Source organism: Rhinolophus sinicus, chromosome 12 (assembly GCF_057876585.1).
Source record: "Rhinolophus sinicus isolate RSI-liver-muscle chromosome 12, RSI-T2T, whole genome shotgun sequence".
NCBI classification, from domain to species: domain Eukaryota; kingdom Metazoa; phylum Chordata; class Mammalia; order Chiroptera; family Rhinolophidae; genus Rhinolophus; species Rhinolophus sinicus.
This window is the reverse complement of record NC_142512.1, coordinates 40,875,651-40,890,788: the sequence shown is the minus strand read 5'-3', so window position 1 is coordinate 40,890,788 and position 15,138 is coordinate 40,875,651. Positions and strand designations below refer to the sequence as shown.

At 54.6% G+C, this 15,138-nt stretch overlaps 1 protein-coding gene across 4 annotated transcripts; it reads right to left on the bottom strand.

Moving 5' to 3' along the window:
• Positions 1-76: 76 nt before the first annotated feature.
• WNK4 (WNK lysine deficient protein kinase 4) lies at positions 77-15,118 on the bottom strand. 4 transcript variants are annotated; one of them, XM_088788937.1, is made up of 20 exons: positions 13,506-13,630; positions 12,215-12,535; positions 11,922-12,094; positions 10,691-10,911; positions 10,258-10,415; positions 9,649-9,737; positions 9,346-9,562; positions 7,615-7,879; positions 7,272-7,393; positions 6,991-7,049; positions 6,772-6,889; positions 6,389-6,505; positions 3,066-3,203; positions 2,446-2,500; positions 1,752-2,356; positions 1,613-1,673; positions 1,097-1,502; positions 809-1,008; positions 548-645; positions 77-440 (listed from the first exon to the last, which is right to left on the bottom strand). In XM_088788937.1, exons 3-20 carry the CDS (start codon positions 12,041-12,043, stop codon positions 438-440), a joined length of 3,054 nt encoding a protein of 1,017 aa, XP_088645063.1. In that variant the 5' UTR covers positions 12,044-12,094; positions 12,215-12,535; positions 13,506-13,630; the 3' UTR covers positions 77-437. The 4 variants fall into 4 exon arrangements, with proteins under 4 accessions (XP_088645063.1, XP_019603252.3, XP_074176127.2 ...); XM_019747693.3 differs by lacking the exon at positions 12,215-12,535 and having other exon boundaries at positions 13,506-15,118; XM_074320026.2 differs by lacking the exon at positions 12,215-12,535 and having other exon boundaries at positions 590-645; positions 13,506-15,118.
• Positions 15,119-15,138: the final 20 nt, after the last annotated feature.

Sequence of the window (15,138 nt, the reverse complement as noted above, 5' to 3'; positions counted from 1 at the left end):
AGTTCCTTCTAAATCCTCCCCTTCCTTATCCCACAAGCCTTTGCCGTTTTTTAAGGCCCGACATACAAATTCAGAGTCCTAGTTTCCAGCATTTTTATTTGCTGCTACTAATTCTAGTGTGAGAACACCCTCTCCACTTGCCCAGCTGGGAGTGTGCCCTCTGGAAGCATCTGCACTTTGGTGGGATTGCTTAGTGGTTGACTCTTGGCTGGGAAGGTGGCAGGGATGAAGATGGTAGGCTGCAGAATTTACATCCACACAGCAAATAGTTGCAGCAAATATTTGGCTCTTCCCTATAATGGAACTCCACTCTCCATGTCCCTCTGGACTTTTACGCCCTCAGTGCTGAGGTCTTCCTTGCAGAGTTGTGTTGGTCAGCAGGTTCTGAGAGCACGAGCTCTCTGGTGTGGGGTTGACACATGGCTCCTGTTCTGAATTCACTGGAGGGAAAAGAAAAAGCACTGAAGAAACCTCCAGGGTGGGAGGAGGGTGAAGCTGTAGCTAGTTCCCATTCCCTGGGCTCTCCCTCCCTTGGGCCCGCCCTCACCATCCTGCCAACATCCCCGGCGAATGTCACCCCCTTGCTTGCCCGCTGCTCCTGGGAGCCGGTGCTGCTGCCACTCAGGGAGTTCCTTCGAATGATGCCTGGGTGCAGGATGGGGAGGGAGAGCACGGAGTGAGGGAAGGGGCCATGGGAAGAGGGGGCTATTCCCCAGAAACCAAAGGCAGACCCCCAGGGCCTGGAGAAAGCTGGATCACTAGGGAAGGGGACTCGGGAAAGATGGGAGCTGGGCGATGGCAGTCTCACCAGGGCCTGGGGGCTCAGAGCGCTGCAGGCTATTGCGTCTGGAGGTGGGGAAACTGCCCTTGGAGAGGCGGCGCTGGCGGCTGGACAGCATAGCAGCCGGGGCCACAATACCCGGTGGAGGCTGCTTCCCAAGCCTGCTGTACAAGTCCTCGATTTCCTTTTTCTGTAGTGTCTGTAATGCCTCTACCTCTGACAAGTGCCTGAGGATGCACCAGGAGCATGAGAGGGCTAGCCACACACTTTGCTCTCCCAAGTCCGCCTCTTGTCCTCCATCCTCCCCAGACTCACTTCTGCCGAAGACTCTGCAGCTCAGCCCAGAATTCCTCATCCTCCCCACTGCTCTCTGATTCCTCACTGCTCAGGCACAGGCTGCTGTAGGAGTAGTTCATCCACACCGGGCTGGGATGGCTCAGGGGTGGGGGACTGTCCCCGACTCGGGGTTCCTTCCCACTGTCCCCTTCCTCTACTGCAGCCCCCAAGCCCTCGGCTGCACGGTCACTTTCAGCCAGAGCCTCCCTGGCCTCTGGCACGCTTCCAGCACTATCCTCTGTGTCTGAGCTCTCTGAGGTCAGCCGAGGGGTGGGAGGCTTCAGGGAACCAGAAAGAGTCGGGGGTGTGGATGACAGGGGAAGAGGCTCAGCTGGTTCCTTGGATGAAGTCACTTGGAAACGCCCGACAAGCTGGGGCTTTCCCTCTGTAGAGACACAAGGACGGAGTCATGGAAGGAGGGAAAGAAATCAGTGGCAAGATATAAAGTAGCTTGAGGATAATGGGCAGGGGAAGGTGAGGGATCAGAGGCCTCACCTTCAGAGATGGGTGCCAGTCTCGCTTCACCCAGGAGTGGCCGAGCTGGATTTGGGGATGCCTACAACGTGTGGATCCATGAGGAAATCATCAAGAATGGAGCCCCCGCCCCAATCATCCCTTTTGGTTTCCTACTCACCTCACTCTCCGTCTCAGCTGTCAAAGGTGAAGGCCTCTCCTGGCCACAAGGAGCAAGGAGGGGAGTGGGAGGGGGCAGGCTCAGTAAGAGACCAGGAGGGGCTGGAGGAGGCTGGGAAAGGAGCCCAGGTGAGGGGGACAGCAAGGACTGGGCCACAGTCATCACAGCCAGTGAGAAGGCACTAGCCAGGGAGAGGAGTGGGGCTGCTGTGCTGGAGGGGAGGGAAGCAGCAGAGGGGCATGGAGGAAAGGGAGGAGGCGCAAGAATGACCTGGGAACAACTGGGAGAGAAGGCGGGTGAACTGGGGAGGGGAGAACTCTGTGGAAACTGAGAGGATGGGAATGGAAACTGGGATCCACTGGGGGAGAATGGAAGTGGAGAGCTGGGGGGTTGTGAAGAGAGATTTGAGATCTGGGAAGAAATAGGGGAGAATGTGGAGGGGCTGGGATGCCCTGGGGGAGAAGTGATGGGGAAGATGGGACTTGGGGACACAGGGGTTTCCGGAGAAAATGGGTTTCCAGGAGACAAGGGGTTTCCAGAAGATGGGGAGGTGGAGAAGGCCGCCCAGCTGCTCTGCTCCAGGGAGGTGCTGCTCTGGAGCTCTGCTGGGGAGGAGGGTGTGTTGAGATTGCAGTCCTCCCTTCCCAGAAGCAACCAAAGGTTGGAATGAATAGGGACAGAAGTCAGTACATACCACTGGATGGGTTGGGGAAGGGGCCCGGGAGGGCAGGCAATGGTGTTGGCTCCTCCTGAGGGACAGAAGGGGGCCCACAGTCAGTGGGGAAGAGCCGAGTCTTAGATGGAAGGTTTCAGACTGGTGTCCTTAAGCTAGGACTCATGGACCTCTAGGAGTCCATGGATGAGTTTCAAGGAATTCAAAGGTGTGTTTGCTGAAATTATTTAGAGATAAAGGGGCATGATGTCTGCAACTCACTCAAGTGGTTCAGAAAATAATAGGTGCACACACTATAACATAGAGGGGAAAGAGGAAAAGAGCAAGAGAAAGCTAACGTAGCAAAACACAATTGGCAAATCTAGGTAAAGAGTATTTAGGAGTTCTTTGCACAATTCTTGCAACTTCTTTCTGTAAGTCTGAAATTATTTCAAAATGAGTTCAAAGAAAAGTATGCACTGAACACATTTTTCTAGAACAAGGGTCCATGGCTTTCATCAGATTCTCAAATGGGCTAAGAGCCACTGTTTTTAGGTTCCCAGAGATGAAGAGGAGTTAGATCCCAGGCGGCTGATCAGGCAGAGAGTCGTGAAGCCTGGAGCAGAGTCCATTCTCCCTGGAGGTATCCAGAGGGGTCTGACCTGGGGGCTCAGGGGGTCTTCAGCAGCCTCCACAGGGCCAATATCTCTCTTCAACAGGGTCTCTACTCGCTGGATAATCTCCCGAATCCGGCTCAGGAATCCGGCTCGCTCCGAAGGCAGAATGAACTCGTTATACACCTGGCAAAGGTCAGCAGGAAGGGGAGGGAGGGCTCAGTTATCCCACTCATCCCTCTCCCCCTGCTCAGATCTTTAAAACCCAGCCCCTCACACTACCTCTTCTGCCAACCACCAACCTAAAACAAGTATTTGGTAAATACCTACTGTGTGCCAGGCACTGTGTGGTGGAAGGAGAAATATAGCTTAGAGGAAAGGAGCTAACATTTATAGGCTGCATGTATATCCCAGAGGCTTTACATATGTTATCACATTTAACACCAACAACAGCTTTCTGGGGTCTGTATTAACACCCCCATTATAGAATTAAGATAGCCAGTGCTCAAAGAGGTTAAGTTCAGTCTGCCCAAGATCACAGGATTTGCACCCAGATCTGTCTAAAGCCAAAGCCTGAGTTCTTTCCACCGTTGCCTCATGCTTTTGGACACAATTCCTGCTCTCATAGGGCTTATAACGTATACCACACACGCCCCGCCGACCCCCCCCACAAAGTTAAATCAAAATAAGGCAAAAAATGAACTGTAACCTTCAATTCCACAAACACTTATTGAGCACATACTATATGCCAGGCTTTTTGCTACATATTGTGAGGAATACAGGGAAGCATAAGACAAGCTCCTGGTCCTGACGAAGCCCAAAATCTAGTAGAAGAGACATATATATACAAAACTCAATATATTGCACATCAGCCCATGGTACGTAAGGTATTTATGATTCAGGGATGAATAAAAATACTATTCTAGGAGGGGGAAACAGAGAGTTGTTGTTTAATGGGTACAGAATTTCAGATTTGCAAGATGAAAAAGTTCTGGAGATTTGTTTCACAACAATGTGAATATACTTAATGCTCATGAACTGTACACTTAAAAATGGTTAAGATGGCAAATTTTATGTTACGTGTTCTTTAACTAAAATTTTTAAAAATGCTGTTCCAAAGAGACAGCAGGTCATACCAGCCTGAGGGAGACGGGGAGCTGGGATGATGGTGTCACAGAGGTGAACCTTGAAGGATGAGTAAGAAAAGCAACCCTTTATTGAGGACCTAACGTGTGTGGACACCTCTCATACATTATATCATATTATGTCATTTCCTTTCTCATATGAATGTCTCCTAAATTATGTATCAGAATATCTTTGCAAAATAAGTATTATCACCTGCATTTTACCGATGAGCAACCGAGGGTCAGAGAGATTAAGAAACTTGCTCAAGTTCACTGAATTAGTAAATAACAGTGAAATTTGAACTCAGGTCTTACGTGAAAGTCCACCCTTCCCTCTGTTCCATGCTGTTCATCAGGGAGAGAAGGGCAGTGCAGGCAGAGAGAACAGTATGAGTAATAAATAGCTCTGAGGCACGAAAAGACATGGCACATTCACAAAATAGTGCACTCACATATAACTGAGAGCACTATGACTTATAAAGGCCATGTTCCAGAATTTGGACCTTACTCTGTAACCACAAATAGCCAGGAAAGATTTGAGGGCAAAAGCAACCAGATCAAATTTAAGTGTCAGGAGAATTCTGCTGCAAAGGAGCGGAGGATGGTCTGGTAAGAAGGGAAAAAAGGGCAGTGGATCCTGGGTTCAGGGAGCAGGGTCACTGTGGGTGTCTGGGATCTGAGTAGGCTTGAAAGCCCAATAGGTCACTCTAACGGCAAGTGACCTCTGAGCAGATGGAGGCAGAAGTGAAGTGAAAAGGTGCCCAGCCTCTTCAGAGGACGATTCAGAAACCAGTGTGGTTGGAGGAAAGATTCTGGAAGGGTCAAGTACTTTGACAGAAGGTGATAGGCTTGTGTGCCAAGAGATACTTTGTCTTTGTCCCGGGCACAAGCTGAATGACATGATGGAGAAGCTTTTCAGGAGAGAGTTCCTGAGGCCTGAAATTTCTCCCATTCCCTTTCCTCCTTCACCCCAGAGGCTGGCAGCCACCGCCCTCACTCCAAAAGCCAGCCTGACCTTGCCTCCGGCTTCACCCTATGTCACTTCCTTGAATCTCTCTCCTCACTCAGTTTTTACTAACATCTTTCGGGGCTTCTTTTGCCTCTCAGACTCCATCTCTGTGTCCTTCGATGACCTAGCCCTCCTCCCATTCCAGAACTGTGGGTAGCCACCCAGACACACTCTCAGGCTCTCTATGCCTCTGGTTTTGCAGGTCCATCTCCCTTCACTCTCGACTCTGTACTGACAACTCTCTAGCCCTGCCTGACCCATATCCTGCTCCTATGGAGCATCTTCTCTTGCCTGTCCCTCTGTCACTGAAGCTCACTATGACCCCTTAAAAAACCTACTTTCATTTCTAACTTCCTCTCTCCTTTGACGGTCTACTCCCATTAGTTCCTATTAGCTACAAGTCGCTCTTGATATCCCCTCTCCCTAATGCCTTATCATAGCAACACAGCAACCATTTATTGAGCATCTACTATGTGCACTTTACTATGTCAATAAATTACTGAATTGTGGAGTAATTTATTTTCCTGAAATGACCCTCAGATTCACCTTTTTTCTTCCTCCCTCTCATCATAAACCATTCTCTCCAGTCCACACCTGGCTTCTTGTACCCACCTGCCAACTGGATTCCCTACCCCCCACCCCTCCCACATCCCATGGCAGATTGGTCTTAAAACCTATTCTTACCATGTTACACTCCACCTAACTCTTAAGGCCATCTGTAATCCAGGCCCACTCTACATGCCCAACCTCACTTCCAGAAGAGCTCCTACTAAACCCTTAATTCTAGTGGTCTCCTCAGGAAGCCCTCCCAGCGCCATATTCCAAGTCACGCCCTACTTCCATGCCTTTGCTTATTCAGTATCCCCACTAGACATGCCCTTTTCACCCTTCACTGTCATTCCCACCCATCTGTCAAGACCTACTTTCTCCCCCTCCTGCCCCCAGCCCTCCTTTACTTACAGCCACAGTATCACGTGTGTAGCATGTACTTCACTGTACACTTGTGGATACCCTACGTTAGTTTCAAATTTCTCCAGCTGAGGCTCCAAACCTCACTGGATAAACAAATCTCCCCCAAAACAAGGACAGAGATGTCTTCAGTGTCACTGACTGCCCATCAGTGCTTTAAAAACCCTTGCTGTTGGATAAGCGGCGGGGGAGTTCAGCACCAGGGACCATCAGGAGGGAGACTCTTGTCCCAGACCCAAACACTCTGTCCTCGTCTCTCTCCCCCTCACCATGGCAGCTGCAATCTCCTCCGGGCTGTCCCCATCCAGATCAAATCGGAAGGTCACCATTTTGCTGTTGTGCGTCTGTAGCTGGCACTCAACCACTCTGTCATTCTGGTCTGAGACCTTCAGATTCAAATTCAGCAGAAGGGAGGAAGTCAAGCCCTCTGTCCTTATCATGTATTCCCACCCCACTCCAATCATGTAATACTAGCCAGATTGGGACTGCCGAGAAGCAGACACTGCTCCTAAAGTCTGGTATTGGAAATGAGGCTGCCTCTTGGGAAAATCACACACTGCTACTCCCCTTTTCTAGCTGACCGCCCCCATCCACCTGACAGTTCCTGCCTGGCCCTGACGGTTATTCCCCATCTCCTGTGCCCCTTCCTTACACTAGTGACCCGAAGCCGAGATCGGGGTCTGCGTCGGAGATTTCTCCCTGGGGGTCTCCTCATCCGTCCCATCCCTTCACCCGAGTCGCTAAGGCCTGATGCTGCATCTGAGACATAGCTGCAAAAGAGAAAGGAGACAGAAGGAGTGCCAGAGTGGACACTGGGACCTCAGCGCTCCGTATGTCTCACGCTAGCACCCCAACTCATACCAGAACTTACGTGTCTCCAGGGAAAAATTCACTGCCAGGGTCAGAACGTGGAATGGATAGGGCAAAAGCCTGAAACAGGATATGCGTTCATGAGATCAGGGGAAGATAATTGTTGGGATCCAGGGAGATGGTTTCAAGGATGCTGAGGTACTAGGAGGATGGAATTAAGGAAGATGAGGAGTGGTGGATTTCCAGGGACACGGGGCCAGGTCATGGGGTTGGGTTTCACAAGGAGGGAGATACGTCATTGGCTTGGAATGGCTGGGAGCCCCCCATGTGACCCCCTCTCACCGAGGGCAGGCGGAGATGGGACTCATCGGGGCTGGATGGCACCCCTCTAGGGGTATGAAGGGCAGGGTCTGAGACATCCAGGAAGCCGGAGGAGCTGAGGTAGCCATCAGTCTCGCAATCCGCTGGTAGGGGAGGGAGGGGATCAAAAAAGGGGAAATAAAGGGGAGTGGTGGCAGAGTAGGGGGGCGACTTGAGCAAGGAAGGGCCTGGAGTTTTCCAGAAGGAGTTTCATGACTTGATGTGGAAGGTAGGGTAAGTGACAGTGCTGCTGAGTTGAACTTCTGGGTGGGGGGCAAAGGCCAAGCGTTCTGGGACCTAGGTCCCAAGGTCAAAGGTAACTTACAGGTGGTAGATGAATAGCTGGCATGGCGGAAGAGGAAGGGCTGGTGCTGGTCTGCCTCTGGTTCCTCGGGCTCAGGGGGGAAAGCACTGGGGAGACCAGGAGCCATGGGGACAGTTGCTGGTGGGGGTTCTGGCGCAGGGGGGAGAGCCTCCAACTCCCTAGCTTGGCGCAGTTTCTCACGCTTTCGCTGGATAGCGGCCACCCGTTCACGCACTGCACGGGCCACTGGCTGGTAGTCTGCTTCACAGACTAAACCCAGGGCCACCTAGAGTTGGGAGGGTGAAGAACACAGTTTGGGACCCGCCCCTCAAAGACCCATCTTTCTTGAGGCATCCAGGATATGGGAGGAAGGGAACCAAAATTTATTGGTTACCTACTATGCCTATTAACTGGTAACTCCTTACATCATCATCATTAAATCCTAGCAATGACCTTCTGAAGTAGGTCTTATCAGCCCCATTTTAGACATAAGGAACCAGTTCATGGTTATACAGTGAAATCTGTTGCTCTCAACTGAGGAAAGGGGGGGACATTTGGCAATATTTGCAGACTTTTTAGTTGTCATAACTGGGGAGCAGGTACTACTGGAGCTAATGAGTAGACGTTAGGGATTCTTCTCAACATCCTAAATGCACAGGGCAGCCCCCCAAACAAGGACAAGAATTCCTGTAAGTCATGGGTCAGGATTTGATCTCAGGTTAGTGCTGTGGAGACCTGCTGTTATTGCCACATTTCAAATACTTTCTCAGGTTCTCGACCCAGACCCACCATTGAAAACCTCCACCCTTTCAACTGCCATTTTTCTATTGAGAATTTCACACTCTCTCCCTGCCCCCTGAGGCCTTCCTAAACCAGTCCCCAAGCTTCTGCCCCCACATCTTCTACTCCCCACGTGTACCTCTCCTAGTCTGCCAGCTTCCATTCATCCTCTCCTTATTCATTTCAATGCCAAGCTTTGCTGAACACCTAAAGGAGGTGGGGCAGGGTGATCTGACTTAAAAGGTTGAACAACCTGAGTTTACATCCAGCTCTGCCTCTTCCTTGCTTGGCACCTTGGACAAGATATTCAACCTCTCTGAGCTTTCCCTTCCTCATCAATAAATCAGGACAAAATCATTCCATGCAGGGTTGGTAACAACAATCAAATGCATGTGAAAGTGCTCTAAGCCTTGTACATAAGGGCGATTAATGACCTCCTACCACGTGCCAAGCACTGTCAGAGACAGAAAAATCAATAAAACACAGTCTCTGCTCTCAAGGAGTTTATAGTCTAAGAGCGGAGAAGAACAGAAATATATCCTGGTATAAAACGAGACTCATGGTGATGGGTCCTGTAACTGAGGACCTGCTGAAGCAAAAAGCAGCATTTAATTTTGACTTTAGAGGGATAGGCTTCCTGAAATTGACGGTTCTGAGCATGGCGGAAAAAAGCGAAAAAGAACCAAGTGGGGTGGGAGACGAAAAAAGAGAAAAATAAACAGGTTGATAAAGTGGAGGAAAGGGTATTCCAGGATCATCGGGTCAGCAAGAAGTCAAGTGGGAAGGTGGCGGACCCAGGGTCTGTTTTGGAAAAGGAAATCTTCAACGTGTTGAACACAGGATGTGCGTGCCAGTGTTAAGGAGGCAGGGAGACACTGGCAGTCGGTGCCGGAGAAGAGTGGATCGGCCCCTTTCTCATCACCTTTGCGCTCCTCACACGCCCACCCGCCGAACAGTCTGGGCTCCGCTCACCATCTCCTGCGCCACCTCCTCAGCTGCGTCCCGGCCCAGCTGAAACAGGAACTCGATGGCCTGATTGTCCCGTGGGCGTCCCCCACGCCGCGCGTTCTCCATGCGCAGCCAGAGCTTGAGGTCCGGCTTCTCACCGTCGTCCTCCTCCGCCAGCTCCACGTGCACGCCGCGCTCCTCGCGGAAGAAGGCGTGAGCCAGAAGGTCCTGGATGGTGAACCTGAAGGCACGCACTGTTGAGCTGAAACCTGCCGCCCCCTGCTCCCGCAACCCACGCCCCAGTCCCCCCGTGGGCCCCTCTCCCACCTCTCGTTCTTATCTGTGCGGATGCAACCTTCAATGATCTCCTTCACCTCGGGCATCTTCACCTTGTAAAAGCTGTTCGGCTTTATGCCCTGGGGGAAGGGGTTACATGAGCCTCCAGCACTCTGCGCCCCAGCTCTCGGCTTGACACGCGCCCCCCGCCCCCCCACACACACACTCGCCAGAGACAGCAACACGTGGTGCAGTCGCAAAAGCACCGCGATTGCTACTGGAAGATTTGAATCCGAGATCCCCCACATATCCACCGTGTGACCTTGAACAAGTTTGCCTCTGAGCCAGTTTTCTCTCTTGTAAAACGCTGGGCAGAGTGTTTGCCCTGCTCACCCTGCGGTAGGCAGACAACTGGAAGGATTGACTGAGGGGTTAGAAATCAAATGGTTTGTAAACTCTAGGGAGCGCCACACACATCTTTATTCTAAATAGCTTGTACTGGAGGGGGGTCGTGTGTGCATCCAACATCCTTCAGTGTAAACCAGTGCGTCTTTGTGCCTAGCCTGTTTTCATTAAGGGAAAGGGCACTGACCGCGGGCTGTTTGAGACAGGAAAATGGGAGGGGACCTGGAATTCCCTCTGCTCCCCGCCTCCTCTCACCGAGGTGACCTTGCGGTAGATTTGTGCGGCGTTCTGGCACTCGGAGTAAGGGTACTCGGAGGTAGCCATCTCCAGCATACACATGCCAAATGCGTACACGTCCACAGCTTCGTCATACTTTTCCTCGTACATCTCCGGGGCCATGAACTCCGGGGTCCCTGTAGGATTCACAACTGGTGTCAGGCTGCAGAGCCTCCCTTCTGGCTTCGTGTTTCTCCCCCGCCCCCTTGGGCATACCATAGGCTCTAGGCAGCCCCCGATTTCTGGAGTACAAGTGACAGATCCTTCCCCACCGCGGTATGGGGGAGAGAGGATGCTGTAGGTCTCCCCATATTCCCCGTAGTCCTCTAACTCCATGAGAGGAGGGGGGCCCCAGGCTCTCTTCTGACGTGGGGGAGGTAGGAATGGCAAGGACCCTTCTGGAGGGACGCACCAATGACGCTCTTGGCAAAGGATGCCCGCTTGAGTGTGGCCAGGCCCAGGTCCCCGATCTTGACAGAGCCGGTAGGGCCCGTGATAAAGACGTTGTCGCACTTGAGATCTCGGTGCAGGATGGGGGGTACCCGGGAGTGTAGGAAATGAAGCCCCCGCAGGATTTGGCGGCTCCAGCGCTGAAGAACTCGGGGCTTCATCTCACGGAACCGCCTCAGGTATCTGGGGGAGGGCGCATAACCAGGGTCACCGGCAGGAAGGGAGCCCTCACTGGGAAGTTACCCCTAGCCCCCCTCCCCACACACACACACTTCTGCCTAAGCGTCTTATGCCAGCATTCATCTAACCCTTGGTCCGCGCCCAGATCCAGGGAGAAACTAACTCGGGAGGTGTGGTAGGTAGAAGTGAGGTTATAGGCTGAGGCCAAGGTGCTGTGGAAGCCGGAAGGGATGACTAACTGCCCGGGGGGGGGGGGGGGGGGGCGTGGGGAGGGCTCCACAGAGGAAATAACTTTTGTGTTGCGTCTCGAAGGATGAGGAGGAGTTCAAGGGTGAAAAGGGGAAGAGATGGAGATTTTCCAGGCAGAGTGGACACCACGCTCAAAGGCAAAAAGACAGCAAGCACAGGGCAGGGTGGGAGGAGGTGCTGGGAATTTGGTTTGTCTGGAATTTAGGCTGAAGATTAGACTGGATCCTAGAAAAGACTGTGAGCAGTTTAGCGAGTGTGGACTTTATCCTGAGGGCCATGGGAAATCTTGAAGGGTTTTTAAGAAGGGGAGTGATAAGGTCAGTTTTGCAATGGGGAGAGATAACCCCCAAACTGCAGGAAGATAGTATAGCTCGGAGAGGAGGGCAGGTGGGCCCTTTTTTTTTTGGGGGGGGGCAGGCTGCAGGGCTCCAGACCAGTGAGTTGGCAGCGAGGTGGGGGTATAGATGGGGCAGTGAAAGCTGAGTGCGGAGATGTAAGGGGGGACTTGGAGAGAGACTCATAGGGGAAGGGGGATGCACAGAGTGGAGAGAAGGCATGGGGGAGACGTCCACGTTTTGGCTGGAGTGCTAAGTGGACCCCGCCATTCACCTAGGCAGGGACACAGGAGGGGTGGGTGAGAGATAGTTAACCTGGTGCTGGACCTGGATGTAGAGTTTGAGGAGCCTGGAAGACGTTCCAGAAGCAATGGGGACCTCCCACCACCAGCCCTCCCACCACCCAGCACCACCAGGCGCAGAGCTCACGTCTTGAGCGTGCCCGAGGTCATGAGTTCGGTGACCAGCACGATGCAAACCTGGCCCCTCAGCACCGACTTCCACGAATCATAAAAGCGGACGATGTTGGGGTGCTGCAGCCCCTTGAGCATCTCCACCTCCTCCGAGAATCGCTGCCGCTCGGCTCGAGACAGTTTACGAGTCTGTGGGGTAGAGGATGGGGGTCAAGGTCTGTCAGGCCCAGGACCCCCACTGAAAGGGCGGGGCTGGGAGAGGTGAGGGTGGAAGCTGTCGGTTGGGGCTGGGTGGGTGGGATCACTCGCCCGAACCGCTGTAGTCCCTGAATTCCAGGTCTGCCCCCTCGGGCTGCTCCAAGGACACGCCCATCCTGAGCCTAGGGCCGCCCCCTGGAGCCCCCTCTGGACACAAGCTTCTTTATGCAGCCCGGTCCAGGAGCCCTGAGCTCAATAGCGCCTTTGTGGCCGCCCCGGCGGCCGTGAGGCGGGAGGGGGCGCCCGGGGACTGGCAGCGGGCAGGCAGCAGGCAGGCAGCGGGCGGGCAGACGGCGGGCAGAGAACTGGGGCCGGCAAGGGGGTTGGCCTCAGAAACTGAGAACTGCTAAAACCAGACAGGAGGCGGGAGGGCTGCAGAGGGAGGTACAGAGAACGAGAGGAAGGATCAAGGGGCAGAAGCCAGGAGCCCGCCCCCTACCCCATAGCCGTCCCGCCCCAGTCTCATCTCCCTCCCTTCCTCCCTTACCCCCCTCCACCCAGTTTGGCTGTCACTCCTTGCCTGGCCTAGAGCCTGGGCTCGGCACTGGCAGGAGCAAGGGGCAAGCCCAGTGCCAGGGCTCCAGGGGAGGACCCTTCCCCCAGGTTCTGTCCCCCAGTCTGAATACGAAGCTGCTCGCCTGGACTTAACTGGGCTCTCCCCCATGGAGGAAAGCCCTCGGAACTAATACCCCACTAAAGCCCAAGGGGCTCTGTGCCTTTGGGTCTGGGAAGAGAGAGCCCAGGTAGGCAGTGGGATGAGCAGCAGAACCGGACTCAGACCTGGGCTGGAGCTCCCCGTCTCCCCCTCCCCTAACTGTGGAGAAGTCCAGAAGTCTGACTGCTCCAGAAGGGGCCTGGGAGGGCCTCATCCTTCCATAACAGCTCCAAATCTTCTGCAAGTGGAGAGGAACCTGCCCCACCTCCTGGCTTCCATCATCCCAGCCTCCTGCAAAGATCCAGGTTGAGGGAGCAGGAGGACCGGGATAAGGTTGAGGGTCTCGGGACTTAGGGGAAGTGGTGAGGCCGGCCATCCCTCAGACCCGAACTGGCTCCAGACCCAATTTCCCGTCCTGCTTTCCACCTCTCAGGGTTGAGTATGGTGAATTTAAGGTGAGAATGTCCAAACCCATAGGGGCGCCACCACACACCACCTGCCTTAGTTTCTCTCTCTGCAGCCCAGGATCAGCCAGATCCACAGATCATCAGAGCAAGTGGGACAGGAGTATCTGGACATTTGACTGGAAAAATACATTCCCCCTTGTTGCTGCCCCCTGGGTCTCCCATCCCAAGACATCCAAAGGGTCCCATCTCAAGGTGCCACTGAGGGGGCGCCCAGCCCCACCTGCAGCTCACACCACGCCACCTCCACTGTGGTATCGGTGTCCAGCCCTCGATACACCGTCTTGAACGAGCCACGTCCAATCTCGATGTCAAATTTGAGGTATCGGCCGTCTGGGGACGTTGCCACAGCCTGGGTCTCCGTGTCCTCCTTTTCCTCCTGCTCACGCCGCCGCTCCTGGGCCGCGGCTTCGGGGACTCTCGGCGATTCCCGGGACCCCGAGCCTCCTGCAGAGCACGCGAGCTCCTGACATGCAGAGTCTGAAGACTTCACCGGGGCTCCCCCAGTCCACGTGCCCTCGGGGGGCTCTTCGGAGTTAGGAGGTGAGCTGCTGGCGAGGACGGAACCAGCGGAGTCCGGAGGATCAGGGGGCTCCGGAACGGGTGAGGCTGGCTGAGACCAAGAGTTCAGCAGCCCCAAGTCGACTGAGCTGCGGCGGCTGAGACGGGAGGAGCGCGGCCGGGGCTCAGCCTTCCCGGAGAAGCGGCGCGCCCGGCGAGGAAGGGGCCCGAGGCGGGGCGGCCCAGCGGCAGCGAGAGGGGGCGGAGGCCGCAGGGCCAGGTCGGCCTCCGCCTGGGACATGGGGACCGCAGTCTCTGGAACTGGGGGTGCTAGCATAAGGAAGGGCAGGGCGCCGCAGGGCAGTAAGCCGGGAGGCTGGAGAGGAGGCGGCCTGACAGGCGGACTGGCTGGCTGCGCAGCACTCTGGCTGAGCTACTGGGGCCCCAGCCCCCCACTCGCCCGCCCGGGAGCCCTACCCACGGCCCCGCCCCCGGCCGAGCTCCCGCCCCTACCCCCCAGGGCCGCCCCCTCGGAACTGAGATCGGTGTTGATCCTGGTGCGGTGCGCAGCCCCTCACCTCAGCCATCGCCCCGCCCCCGGCCGCTACCCCTCCCTGCCCCCGCCTCCCGGCGCACCCGCCTCCAGTCTCATTCCGACGAGTTGGGGGCAAGGCCGTGGTGTGTCCTGGCGCACTAAGAGTGCGAAAACCTGTTTGGGGGGGGCATGCTGGACAGGGAAAGGAAACGTGACCTTGGCTCCACGGCCTTAGAAAGGGGGGGTGGCTGGGGGAGGCTACCACCTGCCTGCACGCCCCAGATAAGGTAGCCCCACCCCTTCTAGTCGTCCAGTGTAGCCCCATACAGACAATACAGAAGTCAATGGAAAGGTCTGGTTTTCTCCTACGCCACCATCCCTCCAAGACTGCACAGGAATGGGTTTGTGCACCTCAGGACAAGCCCCACCCCCGAACCAAAGACCCGGTCACCCACCCCTTCCACCTCCCTACCTTGACCGCAGCCTGGCCCTGATGAGAGTGACTGTTTTTGCTATGTGGGCTCTCCTTCCTCCCCCTTCTGTTTGCCCAAGTTTCCAATAAACCAAAGTCCGTATCCGGTTTACTCCCCCTCAACTCCCCCAGGCCTCAACTACCTCACCCAGACCAGATGGATGGAGGGAGGGGCTTCAGAGAAGTTCGGGACTTTCATGGGGGAGGTGAAGGAAGGAGAAGCCATTAAGTTACTCCAATTCAGACACAGAAAGCAGACTGTCCCCAAGCTGTGTTCCATCAGCACTCCCCCACAGAGGCCACCCGGCAGATGTAAAACCACAGGCTCACTGGAGCCCGCCAGCATTG